This window comes from Prionailurus viverrinus, chromosome C2, assembly GCF_022837055.1.
Source record: "Prionailurus viverrinus isolate Anna chromosome C2, UM_Priviv_1.0, whole genome shotgun sequence".
Classification (NCBI taxonomy): domain Eukaryota; kingdom Metazoa; phylum Chordata; class Mammalia; order Carnivora; family Felidae; genus Prionailurus; species Prionailurus viverrinus.
Window position 1 is genome coordinate 5,834,063 of NC_062569.1, and position 24,597 is coordinate 5,858,659.

At 50.1% G+C, this 24,597-nt stretch overlaps 1 protein-coding gene across 5 annotated transcripts in view; it reads left to right on the forward strand.

Moving 5' to 3' along the window:
* ITGA9 (integrin subunit alpha 9) overlaps positions 1-24,597 on the forward strand; it is a 368,133-nt gene that overhangs the window by 303,419 nt on the left and 40,117 nt on the right. For all 5 annotated transcript variants that reach the window (XR_007155622.1, XR_007155623.1, XM_047875114.1 and 2 more), the window contains exons 24-27: positions 887-1,012; positions 2,830-2,949; positions 7,325-7,426; positions 22,409-22,528. Coding sequence is in view for 3 of the 5 variants with exons in the window: in XM_047875114.1 (XP_047731070.1) it covers positions 887-1,012; positions 2,830-2,949; positions 7,325-7,426; positions 22,409-22,528 (468 nt within the window). In the remaining 2 variants the exon portion in view is untranslated. The remainder of the gene's footprint in view (positions 1-886; positions 1,013-2,829; positions 2,950-7,324; positions 7,427-22,408; positions 22,529-24,597) is intronic.

Consider the following 24,597-nt stretch of genomic DNA (forward strand, 5'->3'; position numbering starts at 1 on the left):
GAAACCACCATGGAAGGCTCACACTGTTGTTTCGGTTTGTTTTTTGTTTTGTTTTTAAAATTTTTTTAATGTTGAGTTTTGAGAGAGAGAGAGAGACAGGGCAAGAGCAGGGGAGGGGCAGAGGGAGAGGGAGAGGGAGACACAGAATCTGAAGCAGGCTCCAGGCTCCGAGCTGTCAGCACAGAGCCCGACGTGGGGCTCGAACTCACGAACTGTGAGATCATGACCTGAGCCAAAGTCGGACGCTCAACCGACTGAACCGCCCAGGAGCCCCGCAGAACTCTGATTTTAAATGACGTTATAGGTCATTCTCTAGTTGGAGCAGAGAAAGGGGCCCAGAGAAGTCCTGCTGGATGCCTCTTCTCCTCTCTAGGGAGATGACTAAGGGGGGTTGATAGCACCCTAGGTATTCTGTGGAACACAGTTTGAAAACCTCTGGTAGTGGACCATGCAAGAACGCTTGGTCTTGGAAGACCTGGGTTAAAAACCTGGGTTCTAGACTCTGTGATTGCTGGCAAGGACTTAACTTGAGTCTCATTTTCCTCCTCCAGACAAGGAGCGTGAAAGCTCATCTCCAGGAGTAGCTACCGAGATGCTTATAAATGTGCTTTGGAAACCATGAAGTATAGGGTTTATTTTGTTCCTTAAGTCTTACCGTCTCCTAGTGACATTTCATTCGCATGTTGCGTGCCATCTCATCTCAATTATTTAGGGACCTCGGATTATCTGGTCTCGTTGATGGTACTACTTTCACCCTTCAGCTTTGCAGCGATATTGTCCGCTGGAGGATGGTCAAGGGGGAAGGGATGACTTTTCAGTAAGGGATTCCAGGTTCATAATTCATTCTTGGGATGGACCACTGTGACAGATTTCTTTTCCCTTTCAGGTGGGCCAAGAGAAGGGAAACTGTTCTTTCCAAAAAAACCCAACCCCCTGCATCATCCCTCAAGAGCAAGAAAATATCTTCCATACGATATTTGCCTTTTTCACAAAGTCTGGAAGAAAAGTCTTGGTAAGAATTTGCTCACTGGTTGGGTTAACATGGGTGGTCCTCACGAGGAAGGCGAGTAGGAGATAGAGAGACTAGTCTTCTATTTGGCATTTATTAGTTTCCAAATCTGGTTTTAATCAATTGACGTCTAAAGTCACAAGGACTGTGGTCAAGTCCTATTTTTCAGCCTGAGGTTTCAATCAAAGTGTTAAATTTACATTCCAAATTCCATTGCCTGGCAAAGGGAAAACCCTTGCAACCCACCAAGCACAAAGTAAAACATTTCTCCAACGAGTATGAGTCTAATCAAGACTGATGGTTCTACAACCACTTGGGAAAACTCCTGGGCAGTCTCCGCTAAAACTAAACATCTCCATATCCCGCGACCCAGCAGTTCCACTCTGAGGTATACCCCCAAGAGAAATGTGTACTTATGTGCCCTAAAAGACATGGATAAGAAGGTTGACAGCAATCTTCTTAGAGCTCAAAGCTGGGAACAGTCCAGATCCCCATCAACAGGAGAATGGGTAAACAGTTGTGGTGTAGCCCCACGTGCGGGAATATTACAGAGCAATGAAAAACACTACCCCACGCTACAACAGGAACGAATTTCAGACACAATAATGCCTGAAAGAAGCTGGAGCCAAAGCACACATAGTATAATATTTCACTTCTAGGAAGTTCAGAAAAACCAAGGCTAGCAATAGTAATGAAGTTCAGGATAGTGGTTCCATTTGAAGGAATGTCAACAGGAGAGGGCATGAGGGAACCTGCTTCAGTACCAGAATTATTCCACACCTTGATCTGGGTATAAACATGAAAAATATATCAAGGGGGACCCTTAAGATTTATTCCATCTACTCTGTGTAAGTTATACCTCCCTTTTTTTAAAAAGTGAAGGTATTGAAGATAGTTATATGCTTTCCCCAAGCTTCCTTTCCCCATATATGTGGTTGTATCTCTTTAGCTTATTATTTCAGGATGGGCACATCTCACTTTTCTTTTTTTCTCTTTTTTCCTAAAAAAAAAAAAAAAAAAAGGAGGACTGTTTGCCTCTTGCACTATGGGTTCTTTTGGCTTGTGTTTTGTTTTGTTTTTAACTTACCTAGTGCTGATGATACAACTATTTTTAAAAGCCCTTAGCATGATTAGGTATAGTGATAGCTCGTTGTTTGACAGACACAACTCTGTGTGCGGCTGCCAGTTTTTCCCCAGCCACGAAACATCATGCCGGAAGGTGTGTGCGTTTTGGATTCTACCATACGAAAGAGAAGAGTTCCTCTTTTGTAACTTATATTTGGAATTTGGGTGTCTGTTGGTGGTTCGCGTGTTTTCTTGGTCAAACGTGCTTTTCTTTCCTCCTGTGTTTTCTTGAGTCATGATATGACTTCTGAGCCCTCTAATTTGCTCTGCCCGGAAAAGGAGCACGAAAGTGTGTTTGCCAACTGCACAGGCAGAGATCACATAATGCAGGAAATAACATCCTGTGTTCAAAACTCAGAAGAAAACTTCTTTTGGAATACGTAGATGTGTGTCTTTTTGAAAACAGTCATCTGTCCCTGTGAAATCCAGTTTTCGGGTAGTGTAAACCAGTGAGTGGCTTTTTCCCATTTGCTTGACCTGAAGCCGTGTTCTGGTGCCTGCAGGGGCAGGAAATCCCTCCACTGCCCTCTGGCGGCAAGAAGGAATGATCACGATCTTCCTTTGGAATTCTCTGCCTAGGATTGTTTTAGTCGCCAGAATAGAAGCTCATGGAGCCTTCTGCTCCATAAACTGCTGCGCATTTGTCTTTGTTCTTAATACCGTTTGAAAGAAAGTTCTCTGATTTCTCTTCTCAGGACTGTGAAAAACCAGGAATCTCTTGCCTAACAATGCACTGTAACCTTAGCGCGCTTGCTAAAGAAGAAAGTCGTACTATAGACATTTACATGCTGCTGAACACAGAAATATTGAAGAAGGTAATGCCCTTCGGTTCATTTAAAAGCATTGGTATTATAGGGGCGCCTGGGTGGCTCAGTGGGTTAAGTGTCCAACTTTGGCTCAGGTCATGATCTCACGGTCCATGAGTTCGAGCCCCGCGTCGGGCTCTGTGCCGACAGCTCGGAGCCTGGAGCCTGTTTCGGTTTCTGTGTCTCCCTCTCTCTCTGCCCCTCCCCTGCTCACACTCTGTCTCTCCCTGTCTCTCAAAAATAAATAAATGTAACAAAAAATTTTTTAAGTAAAACATTAAAAAAAATTCTTTTAAACATTGGTATTATTATTAGGTATAGTGATACCCAGTATGAATACGCTGGATGCTAGCTAACTTGACAATAAATTATATTTAAAAAAATAAAATAAAACCGTTTTATTTAGCAATGAAAAAAAAGAGATTTTAAAAAGAAAAGGCTTGGAGTAGGTTTTCTCATGAAACGCTGCCTGCCCCCTTTAAAACGCTCCGTCCCAGACTTCCTGAACCAGCATCCTTCAGTTTAATAAGCTCCCCGGGTGTTTTGTTTTGCACATTTAAGTTTCTCCCGACTTCAGCTTGCATCAGAATCCCCTGGAGACCTTGTTAAAATGCAGACTCCTGGGGGCTGAGTCTGAGATTCTGTCGTTCTGACAAGCTCCCATGCTAGATCAGGGGTCAGCACACCTTTTCTATGATGGGCCAGTTGTAAATATTTCTGGCTTTTCAGGCCACACAGTCTTTTGTCACAGCTCAACTTGGCCATTGTCTTGTGAAAGCAGCCATAGACAATACTCAGATGAATGGGCATGGCTGGGTTCCAATAAAACTTTATTTACAAGAACAGGCAAAGGGCCAGATTTGACCCATGGGTGGTAGTTTGCCAGTCCTTTGTTTAGATGACACTTTATTTCAGGGAAGTCCAACTTTTGATCTTCAGGTCACTTTGCTATTATGAGTTTATCAAAAGTGGCTCATTTAAAAATACCTCAGTCAATGAATTAGCGGTTCTCTAAAAATATCATACAAATTCCCTGTGATTTATTTTAACATAAGAGCTGCGGAGTATGAAAGGCCACAGCCAACCAGCTGCTTTAAAAAGAATCACTTGGGAAGATAAAATAAAATATGCATGTTAGCTACAGAGATTCTATTTATTTTCCTCTGGAAAAACTGTGTGTGTTAGTCGGTATAAACCTGAATGAATATCTTTAGAAAAGTCATCCCAATGTTAGTTTTAAATTAGGCATGGCAGTAGCATGCTGACCTGAGAAGTCACAGGCACGAGAGATTCAAGATGTTTCGCCCACTTTTCCATCTGTGACTGGTGCGGCCCCCACACGCCCAGGGAGAGCTGCGCACAATTCTCTTTTCCTTGGTTTCCTTTGCAGGGAAACTAGTTTGGGGCAAGTTGGGCTCTCCCGGCAGTGTTTCCCTGTTGCTCCTCTCCCTTAAAAAAGGACAGCGTTGGGGGGTGGGGGGCAGCACCCGGGTGGCTCAGTCGGTTAAGCATCTGACTCTTGGTTTTGGCTCAGGTCCTGATCTCATGGTTTGTGAGTTCAAGCCCCGCCTCAGACTCTGCGCTTGTCAATGGGCAGCCTGCTTGGGATTCATTAATTTTCTCTCTCTCTCTCTCTCTCCCTCTCTCTCTCTCTCTCTCTCTCTCTCTCCCCCTCCCCTTCCTCCCTCCCTCCCTCTCTCTCCCCCTCCATCTCTGCCCCTCCCCCACTCACTCTCTCAAAAATCAACAAATTACAAAAAAAAAGAAAAGAAAAGGGACAGCGTTGGGAGAGGACCAGGCAAAAGCTAGAGTCCCAGTGGCCGTCCTGTGATTCCGGAAGCGTGTCTGGAAGCCCCGCATCGCAGGAAGTGCCTTCCCAACGTGGGCCTCCTGAGTCAGGCTGAAAGATTAGGCTTCCGTATACTTACCTGTCCCGTTCATCTTCTTGACAAATGGCCCCGGTGACAGTTTTATTCCCCACGCCACACTCGTCACTGTCGACGAAGCCCTGATCCGGGCACGGACGGCAGGGGGGAAGCCATTCTGATTCCTCCTGCACCCTCAACCCAGATCTTTGCCGCTTGCACTCCGTCATTTGTCCTTAATTGAATTGCAAGGCCTCAGGCCTTTCTTGTGTACACGGCTCAGTGGCCTGGCCTTCTGCGTGACTCTCCCTGTCAGTGGCCAGTGGTAACCCTTTGCCAAGGATCACGTCCCACTGACCGCCGTTCCCAAGGACCATCCAAGTCCAGTCTGTGCCCTGAGAGACAGCCGTGGGGTGTCGTGTGTAGGTGCTGGACGATCAGTCTCCCTGCAAGTGCCCTTTCTGCAGAAGCCAGAAATTTCAGGTGCAGAGGAGAGCCTAAAATGAGGCTGCCCTGGAACCAGATGGGTCCCCAGCTGCTCCTAGAGCTTGAAATGCAGAATGTCAGTCCCCTGAAGCCAGCCATGACCTCCCTTGGGGAGTGAGCACCAGACGAGACGCCCCAGAGCCCTCTGGCCTCCCTAAGGGTATGGAGCCGCTCCAGCCTTGAGGTTGGCCTGGGCCTCCAGTTGTGTTTATTTTCCTTTGACCTCAAGGTCCAGCCCCAGACAAGGGAATTTGAGGTTTTATTGTTTTGATCTTAACTAGGTTTCATTTGAAATGCAGGGTCTGACTTTTTAAATTATCAGAGGATTCAGATTGCTCTGAAAGTGCCCATCTCCAGCCACAGGGAGGCCTGTCCTGGGGCGGGCTGTTCATCTGCCCCGCCTTTAACTCTGACAATTACCACCATCATTTGTTATTATCCTTGTGATTATGAGGATCCACAGTGACGATTAGTCAAGATTGCGAATAAACCACACATTTACGAAACTGTTAAATTGGTAAAAGATTATTCGCACACAGAAGTATTTACTGCTGGAGGAGAGCTGAAGGGAGCGAGCAGTTCATTTGCGTGACAAGCTTCCCGGAAGCATTGAAAATCGGTTTCAGCGCCATTTAAAAAAAAGGGACAGTAGGGGCGCCTGGGTGGCTCAGTCGGTTGAGCATCCAACTTCAGCTCAGGTCACGATCTCGCGGTCCGTGAGTTCGAGCCCCACGTCGGGCTCTGGGCTGATGGCTCGGAGCCTGGAGCCTGTTTCCGATTCTGTGTCTCCCTCTCTCTCTGCCCCTCCCCCATTCATGCTCTGTCTCTCTCTGTCCCAAAAATAAATAAATGTTAAAAAAAAATTTAAAAAAAAAAAGGGACAATAATTAGCGCATACCTCCCAGGTGAAGCAGGCAAAGTGGCCTCCCTGTGTGCCCCCCCCGGGAGGGTCTTTGTGGTTTCTTTGACAGAGATGAGCAGAGGGAACTGTTTTCTCTGAGAGGGTCCTCTGCTTTCACTTTTGGCGGGGGGGGGGGGGGGGGGGGGGGAGGTTTTACCAGAAGTGGGTCAGAGCTGGCATCTGATACGTACCTCCTTGTGTGGCAGGCAGACTGAGGAAGTGTGGGTGGGTCTACTGCAAGTCACCTCGCTGGCAGAGCCCCAGCCACCCCCACAGGTGGGCTGCCGAATGTTCCAGTTGCCCGCCTGTCCTGCTGCCTCACCGGAAGCCAGGCTGGTCCTCCACCCACAGTCAAGGCAGCACTGTCTGTACCACTGGCTCAAGCTGCTGACCCTTCCCTGAGCCGCAGTTTTGCCCTCTTTCCAGATCCCAACCCCATCCCTGCCTGGTGGCCATTTTCTCATTCTGTGGATCTGAGCCCACACCAAGGCCACTGCTGGTGGGCTCTTCCTGAGTCTGAGATGTGCCCACGCCCCCCCTCCAGTCTCCTTACTCCTCAAGCCATGGCCTGATTTATAAGCTAGATGTGTCCCTCTCTCATCACCCCATCCAGCCTCCTGTCTCCATGTTAAGTGGTTTTGACCCCCAGACAGCCTCATTGAAGGGTAAAGAAAGAGTTAAAAGTAACTCATGTGAAGGGTTTGAGGGTTGTGGTCAGAGCAGGAAGATGCTTGAGAAATATAAATCAGATGCCTTCCATGGAATGCCAGGCCTGGATTTGTTGTACACAGTTAAGCAGCTTTATTTATTTTCTACTCTTTGTGAGTATGTCAATATCAATGTCCGAATATCTGGCTCTTACCGCTTGGAAACCATAGTGCACAAGCTTGCGTGTATTGATGACTGGCAAAACTTCAGCTTTTCAGCATCCGCCATAGTATGAAAGAATTCTCGAGAGGCAGACTGGAAACCTCTGTTTACGTGGGTGCCTGGAACGGGGAGGCACCTAGTTCAGGGATAAAATTTTCGTCCGGCCCACATGGAATCTTGGAATTCAGTTCTTCCTGCTACTTTGAGGCCCAGCCGTTGTCACTGAAAAATGTGTCACTGAGTTGTGTTGTTTCCTCCACAGGACAGTTCATCTGTCATCCAGTTCATGACCCGTGCCAAGGTCAAGGTGGATGCTGCCCTGAGGGTGGTGGAGATAGCCAATGGGAACCCAGAAGAGATGACGGTGAGTCAGCCAGCCTTAGAACAGCCCTCTTGGGAGGGTGAGGGAATCTGGGTGGCTTGGTGCTAGAACTTGAGGGTAAAGACAGTCTCTGAGCCAAGATGCTGGCTTTGCGGTAGACCCAAGACCATGCCTGCCTTGGCTCCCAGGCCCCCACGGAGAACTGCTGCGGTCTGCTCTTGTGATAGCATTGTTCTTTACTGTGCCATCATTATGTGAAAGCTCTCTGCTATGACCAGCTCAAGGAAAAATAGTCTGGAAGTACCCTTGACAGGGCTTGGATTTCCACGCTGAAAGCCAAGACTATTTTTATCTTTCTCAGACCTTTCCCTGAAACCTCATCTGCCTCCCCAATCATATTGCTCCATGGATAAACACTAGGCGTCTTAAAAACAAGTGGTTTGAATAACTTTAAAGGAGTCACATCCAAATTTCTAAGCCCTCCAACCTTCTTTCACTCTCTGCCCCCTTGTCCTGCCTAAAGTGCGGGGCATGCAAGCTTCAGAGACACGGGAGGGTGCGGCAGCGGGAGGCGTGGATGTGGGGGTGTGGGGGAGGCTGGAGGGGAAGTGTGGCCTTGGGATTGTGCTGCCTTTTATGGGTTTTCAGGGGTCGGGAGGGGAGGTGCATTCTTGACACTCACTCTCAGATCCTGGGCAGATAGAAAGGGTCGAGACAGCAGCCCGCGATCGGGTTTTGCCACCGAGCTAGGCAGTGACCCTACCTTTTTGCATCTACTTCCCTGGAATTCACCTCCTCTCAAGGGACTCTTGGAGGGGTCGGTGTTGCCGTGACAAATTTACAAATGTGATAAAGTCATAGAGGTTGTGTACCTGCAAAGAGAAGGCTGTTAACTTATTTTGCAACAACAATAGGAGCACCACGTGTCTCAGTGTTAGGATATGAATCGGCCCAAAGCCCATTCGTGTAAGACCCTGAAAAAAAAATAAGTCTCTGGGGACTGCAACGAAACCTCAGTCCCGCTCCTGTGTGTGGTGAGCAAGAGCCAAGAGCACCAGCTAGTGCGGAACGAAGGTGAATCTGGGAATGGGGGAGGGTTATTAGCGCTGCACCAGGGCTTGGGCATCCCATGCTCAGTGTGGGCAAGGGCGGCCGGTTGCAGAGCTGGACTCCTCTGTTCACTCTGAGAAATTGTCCAGGCACTAATTTTAATAACAGGAACCAAAAAGGGTGACTTGGAATGGCACTGGCGTCTCTCACCTTCTAGGGCGAGTTTTTCCAGCGGATCAGGTGTTCGGAGCTGGCTTTTGCCTTCTCCTCACCGCCTTTTGGCCATTTCACTGCTAATTCAGACCCTCGCCTGAGAAGTGAAGGAGACTGGTTCATCGCTCATTGTCATAGGTCTGGTTAAAAAGTTTTATAGAATGAAAGACATGCCCAACATGCGAGGTTTGGAATGTTTGAGTAGACCACGGTGTTCCCGCTTGAGAGCTAAGGCATGTGATTTAGCAGGTTTCCTACAGGTGGAATCCCTCGTGTAGATGAAAAACCAATTGACTGGGCACATCGCCCTCAGTGAGAACACTGAGCTGTGGGATCCGGGAGGACGTTGCTTAACATCCCATTGTTGGCCTTCTGAGTCATCTGTATGCCCCCAAAATGCCACTTCCATTAACTACTGTTCCATTTTGAGCACTATGGTGATATTTTCATTATCAAGAGCTCTGTGAAAGAAGCTCTCACTTCCAATGATTTTTCTTTAGCACTGACCCATCAGAATCCTACAATGTCGCCTTCTCCCTCCTTTCCAGGACTTTGCCTTTCAACCCATGAGCTAGATGAAGTCCTACAGTCTGTTCTCAACTTTCCTGGCAGGAAAAAAAAAAGTCTTTTCTGAGTAGGAAGGTTTACTTTTTTAGAACAAACACGTTCTTCCCTGCATGAGTCTTCTGAAGGCCTGGCTCTCTGTCAGCTATCTATTTGAGGGGAAATTTCCATGGAGGCTAGCCACCAAATTTAAACCGGGCAAAGTTACACAAGATTTTAGATTAGATACCAAATTCTGATGGCCTTGGAATGAACAGGAAGTGTCCTTTCAGCTGGTAGGAGCAGGGTGTGGGTGAGAAGGGGAAATAATCTGATTTGTAACCACATAATGTGTATACCGTGGTAAATTTCCCCAATCGGGAAATCAAGTGATTTTCCTGGGACTCTTTGGATCTTTTCTTTTTATGCTGTGGTCTGAGTGCTTTACAAAGCATTTGAGTGAATAACTAGAAATATGTGATCGATTTTTGAATGTTTATTAATAAATAGATCTGGAGGGTACTTTGGGGGGGGTGTCTATGACCAGCCCCATCAAGCTCACCTGTACAGACCCAAACCTGAGAGCTCCAGGTGAGATCTGTCGTGTTATATTCTGTACTGGTTTCCAAGTGCCAGTAGTATGCTGAATTTCCTATTCTGTTCAACCCAGCCCTTTTTTTTTTAAGTTTATTTTTATTTATTTTTGAGAGAGAGAGCAAGCAGGGGAGGGGCACAGAGTGAGGGAGACGGAATCACAAGCAGGCTCCACCCTTTCAGCACAGAGCCCGATCCCAGGCTCAAACTCACAAACTGTGAGATCATGACCTGAGCCGAAATCAGCTGCTTAACCAACTGAGCCACCCAGGCGCCCCGACCTGGCCCTTCTCACTTTTCAGGGAGATTTGCCAACAACTGAGGCTAGAAACTCCCCCAGGACAAACCAAGAATCTGGAGAATCAGCGTTACTACTGCGAGCCACCATCCCCAACCCCCTTCTCAGGCTGGATGAGAAGCTTGTATGAATTACATAGCACACCGATTTTCTTGATATTTTCCAGCTGAAGAAAATAGGATACAGACATAAATCCACAGGTGAAGAAGTCATTGCCATGTGGAGTGTATACTGGGCTAAGATCTTGGGAGCAAGCGGGAAGGACTGATTCTCTTTTTGGCGGAGTCAGAATGGGTGCGAAGGATATATGGCAGCTCTCAGCATTGCCAGGAAGTCTGGAGAACCAGGCTGAGGGCAGGAGAGGAGTCCAGAAACCTGAGGAGACAGGACCACGGGCTCAGGCCATGGGAAGAGTGCACGTGGTGCTTTGGACACAGCTATCCCTGGCTTCTCTCAGCCTCTTGCTCTAGAGTCAGTGGGGAGCCTCTCACTGGCCGAGGTTAGGTCCCTGTTGCCGGGAGACCACACCCCAGGGAAAGCAAACCCCTAGCATCTCTGTGACACCATTGCCCTGAGACTTACACAGAGGAGGATTCCCCAGGACTAGAAGGGAGGGAGGGGGTCAATACAGGGCTGCTAAGAAGTGACAGTTGTCCCCTCTCATGGGCTTCTCTTATCCTGAGGATCAGCATCAGGCCAGCTAACCCCTGGCTCTTCTTGGGGCGCCCATCTGAGCCACGCTTTGTTCAGTCATTTAGACCACTCTGTTGGTAGTAACTTCCTGGGCCATCTGCAGCCTTAATGAGAGAATGTGAAAATCTTTGTCCAAAGATGGTTGAGGAGTGTTTGGGCTTTTTTGCCTTTTTTTCTTTCTTTCTTTTTTTAAGAAATAGTATGTTTGAAGGAGTGATACTTCCTTGCGTATTTGACAGGGCAGGCGTTTGGGGCCCGTCACCTTCTGCCATGGTGCATGGGAACCATCTGTCCACACTGGGGCGTTCACCTCCCTCACGCAGCCCACTGCCCTCAGCACCCCTTCAGATGGGTCAGAATTTTAACAAGTGCCTGGAGATTTCCTTGTGCCGCCCCCCCCCCCCACCCCGTTAGAACCGCTAAGCCTCTGCCTCTAGTGAACAAAGGACCTCTGACACTTGGGAAGAAGAAATGACTTGCCCGGCATCTCACAGTGACTGAGGCAAGAACACCGCGTCCCGGCCTGAGGCTCCTTCCCCCTCCCTGCCTCAGCCAGCCAGTCCCCCAGGAAGTCACTGAGCCTTTGTGGGTGAAAGGGCCTGGACAAAAGCAAAGTCTCCAGCATGGAAAGGAAATCGTTGACTTGTTTTAAAGTATCTCTGTTAAAACCGCCCAGGCGGCCTGGGAGCCCAGCCAGCTCCTTCAGGCTGGACCTGGCTGTCCTCACCCCAGAGGGGGCCTTCCCTTCTCGTTCTAATCAGACCCCAGAATGAAGCCTCAGCATTGCAGCCACACTTTGGCTTCTAAAGTCACCTGCCCAGCCAAGCACTAACTGAGCAGGGCAGCAAGTGCAGAGTTCATTTTCTCTGAAGCCATTTCCATTCAATTCCCAAGCTCAGCCCTTGCGAGAAGCTAGTCCTCTGTGAATGCAGAGGACCGCATCTCCCCTCGGGAGTCAGAAAAGCCCGGGTTCCAGCCCTTCTCCCTCCCTGTGACTTTGGGGATCAGGTAGGCTGTGTGAGCCTCAGTTTCCTCACCCATAACACGGGAAAGCTGCTTTCTCCGTCCTAGAGATCTCCTCCCTTGCTCTGCAAACTACCAGTGCCCCCCAGCCAAAGACACAAGCCGGGGCATCTCAAGCAGACGGGCGTCACCTAACCTGGTAAACAGAGACTATTCTCAAAGATGCCACTTATGGTCCTTTTGTTGTGCCGCTTCTTGATGCCAGCTTTACAATTTTTACAGTCACCAAGTAGATTGTGACCTGTACTTTACCAGTTATGTGCCCAGTTACACTTAAAATTAGGTTCCACGAGGCAAGAGAGTTTTTCCCCCTCGAACCTCAAGTTACATTGAGATGTAGGTTGCAGAAGAGGGTCATTGGAAGGTCACCACCGGTCCTACGCCTCACCCACCAGCCCCACAAGTGAGAATTAAGTTATAACCATAAGAAATTGAGAAGTATTCCAGCAAAGTTTGCCAAAATATGAGTCCTGTTTCCTAATAGTCACATTTGCTTATTTATTTGATGAATATTTACAGGGGCCTTGCTAAGAGCCAGGTACCGTACTAGGCAGGCACAAGGGATGCGATGGGGAACAAAATGAACGTGGCCCCGGCCCTCCCAGGGCTGATTGAGGGGACAGAGGATGGTAAACAGGGAAGCAAAGAAGGATTTCATTTCAAATTAAGGTTAGTTCTGGGGCGCCTGGGTGGCTCAGTTGGTTCAGCTTCCGACTCTTGATTTCGGCTCAGGTCACGATCTCACTGCTCGCGAGACTGAGGCCGCTCTGAGTCGGGCTCTGTGTTGACAGTGTGGAGCCCGCTTGGGATTCTCTCTCTCCCTTTCTCTCTGCCCCTCCCCTGCTTGTGCACACATGCTCTCTCTCTCTCAAAATAAATAAGCCTAAAAGCATTTTTTTTAAAAAAACAACAACAAATTGAGGTTAGTTCTATGGGAGCAACCTGCTTTCTTTTCTTTTTTTTTTTTAATGTTTATTTATTTATTTATTTTGAGAGAGAGAGAGAGAGAGAGAGAGAGAGAGAATGAGTGGGGAGGGGCGGAGAGAGAGGGAGAGAGAGAATCCCAAGCAGGTTCAGTGCTGTCAGCAGAGCCCAATGTGGGGCTTGATCTCACAAACTGCAAGATTATGACCTGAGCAAAATCAAGAGTCAGACGCTGACCTGACCGAGTCTCCCAGGGGCCCCCTGGGAGCAACATGCTTTCTCTTGAAGGAGTCAGGGAGTCTTTCTCCACGGAAGGTGAGACCTAGAAAATGAGAAGGAATTGGCTTGCCAAGGATGGGGAGAAGCGCCCCAGCTCAGGGGGAGAGCTGCTTAAACACCCAAGCGGCCCGCTGTGCTCACAACTCGAAGACCAGTGTGGCAGGAGCCCGCGGAAGCGTGAACGCATCTGTGGGGAAACACACGGGCAGGTCTGCACCGTGAAACACCAGAGGGGGCAGTGGCGAAGGGAGGCCAATGAAAGCTTCTGTCTGAAGAGGGGAATGGCATGATCTAATACACAGTCGACCTTTGAACAACACAGGGGTTAGGGGCACCAACCCCTGTTGCTGTCAGAAATCCACATAGAACTTTGGACTCTCCCAAAACTTAACTATTAACAGCCTGCTATTGACCAGAAGCCTTACTGATAACGTAAGCAGTCAATTAACATGTAACTTGTATGTTACCCGCATTATATACTATGTCCTCTGTATTATATACCTATATACGGATATGTAATAATCTGTATTATATATCTGTGCCCTTACTATGTATAAAGTAAGCTAGAGAAAAAATGTTATTAAGAAAATCATAAGGAAAAGAAAATACATTCACAGCACTGCACTGCATTTATTTTTAAAACTCCACATGTAAGTGGACCTCTGCAGTTCAACCTGTGTCGTTCAAGGGTCAGCTGTGTATTCTTTAAAAACCACAGGCTCCGGGGCGTCTGGGTGGCTCAGTCGGTTGAGCGTCCAACTTCGGCTCAGGTCGTGATCTCACAGCTCTTGGGTTCAAGCCCCACGTCGAGCTCTGTGCTGACCTCTCAGAGCCCGGAGCCTGCTTCGGATTGTGTGTCTCCCTCTCTCTCTGCCCCTAACGCACTCTCATTCTGTCTCTGTCTCTCTCAAAAATAAATAAACATTAAAAACAACAACAACAACAGCAAGCCACAGGCTACTGTATGGGTAGTGGACTGGAGGAAGGAAAGGTGGAAATAAGAAGGCTAGTTAGAAGGTTGTGACTATTACCTGGCAAGAGGTGATGGTGGCAGAGGCAATGAAAGCAGACAGGTAGATTTACATCAGTAAAGATGTGGCAATTTGTGTGGTCACGTGTAGGGGATGCCCGTCCAAAAGGGTTGGGAGGAATCAAAGGATTCCTTGATGCAAAGCCCCTTGCCTGGTTTGTCCACATGGACATTCAGTTAATAGTGGCTCTCACTGGGGCGCCTGGGGGGCTCAGTCGGTTGAGCGTCCAACCTCAGCTCAGGTCATGATCTCACGGTCTGTGAGTTCGAGCCCCGCGTCGGGCTCTGTGCTGACCGCTCGGAGCCTGGAGCCCGCTTCGGATTCTGTGTCTCCCTCTCTCTCTGCCCCATCCCTGCTTGTGCTCTGTCTCTCTCTGTCTCTCAAAAATGAGTAAACATTTAAAAAAAAATTTTTTTTTGCTCTTTAATAAAAAAAAAAAAAATAGTGGCTCTTACTGCATAAAGAGATGGCCAAGGACAGGCTGAACCACATGAAGAATAAGCCTCTTCCTCCCCCAAATCCTCAAGAGTCTTGGTCAGTTTATCCTAAACCGATGATTTCTGGTTATCATCGCGATCACTATCATCGTTGTTATTTTTGTAAACAACAGAACCCACTCCTAGGTTGAAATACGCTTCGGTTGCCTCAGGGGTGGGGAGCCTGGCATTTCCCCCTTCTCCGTGTCCCTTGGTGGACGCTGTACCCCACGCCGAACCCCTGGACTCTAGAGAGTTCTGCTACTAAAGGTGGTATTTTAGGACAAGACTGCCGTCCGGTCCATCAACTTCTCTCACTAGACACGAGTTGAACCCCCAGTAAGTATGAACCAGCATCACTCTATACCCTCAAGACTTTCACAGCACACACAGGGCACGCAGACGTGCTCGCAGCCCGGTGTGGTTATGTACCGCGAATGCCCGGCTCAAGAGGTTAGGGCGGGCTGCGTGGGAAGAAACAGCGACCCCTGAGCAGGCGCCGAAGGAGTCTTCTAAGGGACGGGCGAAGGACAGGCATGCCACAGGAAGCCGTGTGGTGTCCTAAGCTAGATTCTCGAGGAGCAAACGTGAGATGAGCGTGTGTGTGCAACCAGTTTATTAAGGAAGTGCTCCCTGTGAGCCCAGGAAGGGAAACTGAGGCTCCAGGAGGTGAAAAGACCTTCCACCCTGGGGCGCCACGGCTTGTCGGTTGAAGAGCCAGGACGGGCTGCTGGGGCTGGCTATTTGCAGGCCCCGAGCCTTCCTTACCCCTGTGCTCCTCTGCCCTGTGCTGGCCCGTTGCCTCGCGCCCACACGCACAGTGGGAAGGCCATTCTGAGCAGGTGGTAGGGATCACAGTCCTGGGTGGTAAGCAGCTGGCCCTTTGTTTCAGGAGCGACCCTCGGCTCTGGTGGCCTGACCAGCACATCACGTGCCGACTCCGGGGTCTGTTGACTCTGGCGCTCTTCCTGGTGAGGCCTGGTCCCTCACCAGATGCATAGCTCCTCGCCCAGATAGCCTGAGGTGGATGAGCTGTCCTCTAAAGAGCAGCCGTGAGGATTATCAGCAGTGGTGGCTATAAAACCTCTCAACGCGGCGTCGAGAGCTCAGCCCGTTCCCAACAGACGCGGCCCATGATTAACCACAAAGGGATCATGGCACCAGCCCAGCTCTCGCCTCTGCAAACTCTAACAGAGCAGGCCATCTCCGACACCCGGCACCTGGCAGCCACGGGCACGGGTGACGTCTCTGTTTGTCACGGCACAGACGTATGATGCTGATCTCGCCAAACGCGCCGTTTATTTTCTGTTCATTGATGTGGTCTCCAGGAGTCTCCCTGCTCCCCTGAGCGGGTGTGCTTTCCGAGGGCTGTGTTCTGAGGGCAGTTGAAGACGTGGTTCTGCTGAGAACATTTCCTCCCCCCTCGCCTACCCCCTCGCTGGCTGTTAGATGTAATCAGAAGCAGGTGGAAATGTCATCTCATCGTCCCAGATGTTCCGTCCCCTCCACTTTTTCTCTTACTCGAATTCCTGCTCTGTGAGGTGTGTGTGAGGTCGACTGCAGAGAGCGTCTTGCCGTCATAATTGACCTTCAGCCGACCTGGGTCTGAGGTTGAACCTCCCTTTGGGTAGTGCTGACTGCACCGTCCTCTCAGCCCCGGAAACCCTTGTCCCGCAGGGGCCTGGGCCAGGCGCCCCCCGTTGTGGTCATGTCCTCAGGCCTCACAGAGACCTGAGCGTTGCCAGCTGTGACACGAGGCCTACTGGCGGTGGTGGGAATTTGAAAGTTTCCAGAAACACAGAAACGAGTCCAGCACTGGGATTCGGGTTTGCCGGCTGCCTCAGACCGGAAGTTGGCTTCCGGAGGTTCCCAGACACCGGCTCGCCCACCTCAGGTGCGTGAAACTCCCCAGCAGCCGGCAGGACACCCAGGATGTGGGCCCGCGCTTGCCCCGGCCTGACGTCCGTCCTCCTCACAGCCTCTGTGGAGACAAATCCGCAAGCCCCTCCTTCTCTTACGTATTATTAGTTCACGTCCGGCACGCGAGCCTCCCGGCTTTCATCCACGGCTGTGCCATCAGCCACCCCCTCGCCGGGCAGAACTGCCACCTCGGGTCTCCCGGCCTCCACCACCGGACCCCCCACCGTCCACAGATCTTTTCCCCTTTTTCCTCACCTCCTTTCGTGCTGGAAACACAACATCTCCCCTGCACCACTTTCCCTGCAACCCTGCTACCAGGGCTGTTTGTTCCTTGAACACCAACCCCCCCCCCCCCCCCCGCCCCCGTGCGAAGTTCTCCCTTCTCATCTACCGTCGTTTTTCAGCTAAGTGCTCCCGGCAAACTGTGAACCATATCCCTCCCCGGGTCCAAACCCTGCGTCAGGTTCCCGTTTCTCTTAAGATAAAACGTATGATTCTTAACCCAGCCTCCAGCCCTTCCTAGCTCTCCAGCTTCACCTTGAACATCTTCCTTTGGCGCCTTGTTCATTCTGCCTGCTCCGACCCCGCTGTCTGCTGGCCCTGTCTCACCCCTGCCAAGCTTACTGCGGCCACAGGGGTTTTGCATATGCTGTTCCTTCTCTTTGGAATGCTGTTCCCTCCCCTCTCTTTGACTCATCGCTCTCAGCTCCAGCAGCTCCTCCAGGAACTTTTTCTGACTGCCACGCCTGTCTCAGAGTCTTTTATGACCATGAACCTCTGCCTTGGGGCACTGGCCAAAATTATAATTTCACATCTTTGTGTCTAATTGATCAGTATTCTCTGAAAGCCAGAAGCTTCGTGAGGACAACACTATCTGCTTGATTCATCAAGGACCCCCTACAAGTGCCCGGCACGTAGCAGCTGCTACATAGACAAACAGATGGATGGATGGATGGATGGGGTGGACAGACAGATGAATGGATGGACAGATGGGCGTGTGGGTAGGTGGACAGATGGATGCACGGATGGCCAGAACTCCCCGCTGAGAAATAACATTTGCAAATATATTTTTGAGGTAGAGAAGAGAACACTCAGAGACTCCGGCTTCAAACCCCAGCATCTTCTGTTGTAGACTGAATTATACCCATGCTCCACCTGATGTTAGAGCCGAGAGGACATTGCATTCATGAACCACACCATGAATCACAATCCTGGTTTAGGTGGCTGGAGAACGTGCATTTGAAGCCTTGTTCTGTAGGAATTCACAGGGTGCTGGAGCCCGTCAACAGGAAGATGCATCATTACCTTACAGAGTGATAAGGACTAAGAGACAGCACTGCTTGGCTAGGGTTTTAATAAGTCCTGTGGAGCCATGGGGGTCCCTTGATCCGGTTCAGGGCCTGCTGCGGCTGGGGTAGGGAGGGACGGCGTAGGAAGGGGGTGCTGAGCGGGCTGGGCTCGGGCTGCCTACCTTCTCTACAACCAGAGAACCTCCGTTTTCTTCCGTTTTGTACATTGAGATGCCACAATAGGGCTTCTCTGCTAACAGAGGCTGAAAATGGCAATGTTTCCAAAAGCTCAAAGAATGACTAATTCTGCCAAAAAGTCAGGTTTCTTGGAACAGCAGATGTAGGAGCAGAGTCTCTCTTTTTCCATTTTTTTTTTCAACTTGGCTTTAAAACACTGAGTTAAAAAGAAGTTTTAAGAGCGAAAAACAGAAAAAAAGGAAAAAAAAGCCCCATAATCTCAAAAAAGCACCTGTGTACTTTTAAAACTTCCAGCCATGTTTCTGCAAAGCTGACGTCTTCTAGATATTAAATTGCTATCTTGATTTTTTTTTGCACTTAATGTTGTAACATTTGTCATTTCCCCATGATATTATCCTATTTTCAAAAGTATTTAAAACTTGGAAATCAGGCAAAAAGATGATTGCATGTCCTTCCGATGGTAGACTGGAACGTTCCCTGGCCCCTTTCTGCTCCAAGTATGGACCAATGGCATTGGCGTCACCAAGGAGAGAGAGAGAGAGCACATATGCACGTGAGTGGGGGAGGGGCAGAGAGAGACGGAGAGAGAGAGGGAGAGAGAGAGAATCTCAAGCAGGTTCTACCCTGTCAGCACGGAGCCCAAAGTGGGGCTCCAAGCCATGAACCGTGAGATCATGACCTGAGCCAAAGTCAGAAGCTTAACCAAGTGAGCCACCCAGGCACCCCTGAATACTTTTAAGATGAGCAATATTGGATTTCGTCAAATGGACAAGAACAGAAAGGCATTGCAGGCGGCCAAAGCAGCCTGCAGAGGCCGGAGAGCACAGTTCTGGCTGGCGAGATGATGCAAACCAACAAGGATGGGGATGATGGCCCGGCAAGGGGCTGGCAAGCTACGAAGGAGACCAGACTGTAAAGAACTTGGGGCCCTGGAATATGTATTCAGCGTAAAGAGAAGTCACCAAGAGCGTAAGCAGAGAAGTAACATAAGACCTGCGTTTTAAGAAGACAACTCCTGGGGCACCTGGGTGGCTGACTCTGGCTCAGGTCATGATCTCACAGCTCCTGAGTTCAAGCCCCGCATCAGGCTCTGTGCTGACAGCTCAGAGCCTGGAGCCTGCTTCAGATTCTGTGTGTGTGTCTCTCTGCCCCTCCCCTGCTCACATTCTCTCTCCCTCTCCCTCACTCCCTCCTTCCCTCCCTCTCTCTCTTTCTCCTAAAATAAATATTTGGAAAAAAAAAAAAAAAAGACAACCCCTGATGGCCTCTCCAGGGACCCTGAAAGGGTGCTATGAGATCAGACCAGGCCTGACCTGGAATAGTGACTGGGGATGGGAACAAGAGAATACAGAGAAAAGATACGTGGAGAGGTCCAGGGGCGTGACCAGGATCACCAGCTCTTTAGTGGTATAGTCGAGGCTTCATGGTCCCTGCTTGTTGACTCCCCGCTGTAGTCCGGCTGCTGTGCCTTCCTTTGGGGTTTTATCTGAGATGTGACTTCTTAAAGCTGCAGGACGCTCTGATTTTCTCCCCCCCCCCCCCCCCCCGTGAGCTCATTAGAGTCTTGACGCACGGGAACCCGCTCTGCCAAAGCACGAGACATGCATCCAAGAAGACGGACAGCATCACTAAAAATAAGAAAGGATTAAACACACATTCCGGCGAAGTGACAGGGCATTCTTGTGGAATTTGCTAGACTAAACTGCTGTGGATACTCTTAGCTGTGTCTGTATCCACAAAACCAGATCTCCAGCATGGCTTTGCCAGGACGCAGATTTCTGATGCGGAGGGCAGGCAGCGTCCCTGAGAAGCCATCGGGGTGATCCAAGGGGCTCGACCACAGCTGACCCACACTGAGCTCACAGCCTGTCTCAGCAACTCTCTGTCGACGAGAAGGTTCGGCAGACTTATGTTACGTGACCCTGTGCTGGGAATTTTCACAACGCTATCTGATTTTACCTCTCAGACCCCCGTTTCACAGAGGAGGAAACGGAGGGCGGTATCTTGGCTGTCTAAGACCGTACCTGTTGGCCATAGTGCCTCAAGGCTCATCTGTACAAGACGCCATGAGAGATTCTGAATGTGGGGGGTGACTCAATCCACAGCCTTTCAGGGGCAAGAACCCAAGGGCGTGAATCTTTCTTTAAAGACCTGAATCTCTAGTCTGAACGGATGGGTGCGTGATGGCAGACTTCAGAGTTGACGCTGTGCCATTCCAGGTGTACTGAGGACAGAAGCAGGTGCAGCTAATCCAGGCCCTTAGAAGTCAGGGTCACGGTGACCCGTGACGGGGAGGTGGTTAGCTGGAAAGGCGTGCAAAGGGGACTTCCGGGGGTTCTGGTCCCATTCTGTTTCTTATTCTGGGTACTGGTTGCACCTGTGCATTTAGCATGCGTGGCATAAGAATTCAGTGAGCTGTGCGCTTGGGTTGTGTTTACTTTTCTCTGTGTATATTAGACATCCGTAAATAGTTTTTAAAAATGGAAAAGTAGCCAACCATGCCCAACCTCAAAAATACCTCCCTGCCGGCAGTGATGGAGAAATCACCTTCTGTTTGTCAGAGCTGGGTTCTGCCCGGTGCCATGCTTGGGGCTCTGTGTGTCTTAGCCCCTTGAATTCTCTGCAGAGGTGCTGTTTTACCCCTATGTTGCAGATAAGAGAAAGGGGGCTCAGAGAGGTTAAGTACCTTGCCCAAGGTCACGTAGCCAGTGAGCACAATACAGCAAAGAGGCCTCCTTTCCGTTCCCAGAATGACTATGTGTGTAGGCAGTTTTCTTTCATTTGCCCCCATGTAGGAAGGGATGGTCTCTGCTCTGCCTGATTTTCTTTGAGATGAGGTTCTGGATTCAGCGTCCATGGGTGCAACTATGGCAGCTTGTCTGCCTCATGACTGGCCATCCAGCCCCTCCCCCCAGCACACACCCCTCCCCTCCTACTCGGGCTGTGGGAATGGACGCAATGAGATCGAGATGTACACCTTTGCTTTTCTTATCACCAGGGCACCGTCAACAAATGGCCTATTTAACCAACAGGTAGTCTTTAAGAAGAGCCACCGTCATCTAGGCGCTCCGTGGTGCAATGTTGACAAGCTCAGATCTGGGGGGTTGGGGTTGGCTGGACCTGAGTTCAAATCCTGAGTCTGTACTTCAGCTACTTGGCCCAGAGAAAAAGGCTTGTCCTCTCTGGGCCTCCCTGGTCCCCCTCTGCAAAATGGTCATTGAATCCCTCACCGGGTAGTTGTACAACGTGGACAGGAGATTACAAGACACAGAGGAGCATTTGGGAAGAGTTAGCTGGGAGCCAGGCCCTGAAAGGGGCCATAAGCAGTGCTGGTCACTGTAAGGTACTGTGCCCCATCACCCCACGCAGCTTGAGTGGGGAATCCCTGGGCTCCCACGATAAGTGAAGCTTCCAGGCAAGGTGGAAGCCACAGCTGGCCTCCAGCATCCAGCTAGGTTCAGACAGGCTCTCCCCAAGGAGGGGATGGCCCAGCGTGGACAAAGACCCGGGGATGGGCCAGCTGGGCAGCCGAGGGAAACAATGACTGCCCAGAGCTGGGACTTTTGTCTCTTTTGCAGCGAGCTTGAGTGGGCAGTGATCGTCAGGGCAAAGTTACTATGCGGCAAGGACACAATGGATGCTTGGAATTCTACAAAACCAAACCCCACCGTGCCCAGTGGGGCTGGAGCAGAGCCAAAGGGTCCAATTAGTGTTGAGCCAATACATGTTAAGCAATCCGTTCTCCGGCAGGCGGGTGGGGGGCCCTGACTTGTCTCCCAATTTCTGCAGTGTAAATGCCCACACGTCGATGCAGCCAGGAAGAGGAGCACACAGCTGGCCCTTGCCGGCCGATGGCCAGTTCCAGCACACCACTGACTTCCCATAAAACTTGGGGAAACTTGCCTCACGGAGGCACGGGCTGGGATTGCACACGGTTCCCACCGAAAACCAGAGGCCGGAGCTTCAGGAGTGAGGGTCTCCAGTGTGCTAGGCATTGCCATGAGACCGGAGACGGATGGTGTCCCGGCCCTTGGGGAGTGACAGTCTGTCAGGAAAGTGGCATCCGTCAAATGCTTGCGCTGAGCGACACGTTGAGCTGAACACTTGGAAAGAAGCCGGCACGCCCACGTCCTCCATCGCAAAACCGTAATGCACGGGAGGCTGCTGTTGCCCGAATGCAGAAGAGTGCGTCTTCTGAGACTTTCACCACACTTGGGTTCACTTCATGATATGGAAGTCAGGCTTGTTGTTGTTACAACCCTCTCAAGACCTGGGGCGTGGATTTTTCACCCCCTGAGGGTGAAATTTCACCCATCAGGGGGTGAAAAATCCATCGGTCTACAACCAGGAGAGAACTGAACAGAGTCCAGTCTTCAGTAACAACAGACTGGACTCCTCTGTAGTTCGCTCCGAACGTCAAGCCCAGGCCAGGCTCTGTCACACTATGGGCACTTCCATTTGAAAATCATTCCCCCTTCTGCTCTGCCTCCTAGGTGGTCTTCGAAGCCTTGCACAATCTGGAGCCCCGTGGCTATGTCGTGGGCTGGATCATTGCCATAAGTCTGCTGGTGGGAATACTCATCTTCCTGCTGCTGGCTGTTCTGCTCTGGAAGGTGAGTCTGGTGATTGCAGGGCCCTGTGGAGCCCCCACCCATGGATGCCCAGCCCTCCTGCCTCGCGAGGATCCTCTTGAAAGGAGCTTCCTTTTAGAACTTCCTTCACGGTGCAGGTACAGTGAAGCAAGGTCAGCGTCCCCCTCAGGTTCGAATGGACTCTTGGCTCCACTTGAGGCCATTACAGCCGAGGCCTGGACCTTTAGAGCGAGAGCAGACGTCTCAGCCCCGCCCTGTTCTTACCTTCTCACTGGTCCCAACAGAAAGGTGGGAGCCCAACTCCACGACAGAAGCCTGGGAGGAACAGCAGGGCCTGGGGTGGTTCACCGTTTGCTCGGAGAAAACACAAGCAAAGCAAAAGCCGAGCGACTCTGTGTTTTCTTCCCATGTGGAACAGGAAAAGGACTTTTGCCCCGAGGACTCGGGCAACTAAGATGAGATATAGTCCAGAGTTCCGCCTGGGGAGCTGCGTGGTCCATTCTCCCAACCCCGGGTGGTTCACTTGTAGGTGAGCCTGGGGATACACTTGCCCTGCGTCCTTCACCGGGGAACACCGGCCCCTCCTTCTTGACTCTTGTCACTTTCTCAAGGGGAAAGGGGTGTCCACACCCCAAGTCTGAGCTGGCTTCTTTGCCTCACACTCTCAGAGGTCTGGAGTCCCTTCCCCTCAGAGCCTCTGTGCTCGTCAGTAGCAACCTCAGAGTCATTATCTAGCGAAGGTGTGCCCCTCCTTCTGAGCGCTCATGTCCCAGGTAAGTGGATCCCCGGTTGGTCCTTACGTCTCCAGGTCCTAGAATAGCACCAGGGGACAGAGCTGGGACTTGTTGCCACCAAAGCCCTGCTTTGCTAGTGTTCCGGGTTTCAGATGCAGGTGGGAAGCAGCCTCTTATATCATTATGGACGGATGCTTTAAATTCAAATCATTACTTTCTTGGGGGTCACAAAATAATTTGTATTCATCGATCAGACGTTGTAACCTGTCAATAAGAAAAAAAAGGTATATGGGGCGCCTGGGTGGCTCAGTCGGTTGAGCGTCTGACTTTGGCTCAGGTCTTGATCTCCCGGCTTGTGGGTTCGAGCCCCGCGTCTGGCTCTGTGCTGGCAGCTTAGAGCCTGGAGCCTGCTTCGGATTCTGTCTCCCTCTCTCTCTGCTCCTCCCCCACTCGTGCTCTGTCTCTCTCTCTCTCTCTCTCAGAAATAAATAAATATTTTAAAAAAAGGTATAGGGGCGTCTGGGTGGCTCCATGGGTTAAGTGTCCGACTCCTGATTTCAGCTCAGGTCGTGATCTCACGGTTCGTGGGTTCGAGCCCCACATCAGGTTCCATGCTGGCAGCGTGGAGCCTGCTTGGAATTCTCTCTCTCTGCCTCTCTCTTTGCCCCTCCTCTGCTTGCTCTGTCTCTGTCTCTGTCTCTCTAAATAAATAAACAAATAAACAAAGACTTAAAAAAATTTTAAGTCTCTAAAAGAAAAAAAGTACAAAAACACTCAGGAGTCCGCATCTCAGAATAACCACAATGAACAGTATTGTCTCTTCTTGACCTTCTCTGTAGAGATGTAGACCAAGCATTCTCATAGCACCTATTTATTTTTGAGAAGGATGTTGAACTTCCCAGTAATACACACGACATGTTTAGAGGTACAATGCCTCTAACGTTAAAGCAGTGGGTCCAATTGTTCATCTGAAATAAAAGCGTAATACACATACTTGTATCCCAGAAGTCGAGACACAGGAAACACCGTGTTTTCACTACACATTCTTCAGACTGACAATTGGGCTGATTGCTGTAAGTGGAGGGCTACGTCACCTGAAAAAGTTCTGGAGGTTTAGAGAAAACTACCTGGAACACATTCCTTGAAGAGAAGTTTCTCTTACGTTCCCATGCTTCTCAGACATTCCGTGTACTCTTTTCAGCCTCCCCCGCCCCACCCCGAACACAATACTGCAAACATCTTTCCATGTTGTTAAAAACCCACCTCCAGGCGGCCCCATGTCTGCACGCACCCATCCTGTCCCCCGATGCTGGGAGCCAGGTGGCTCCTGGATTCACACCCCCTTTAAACGGTGCC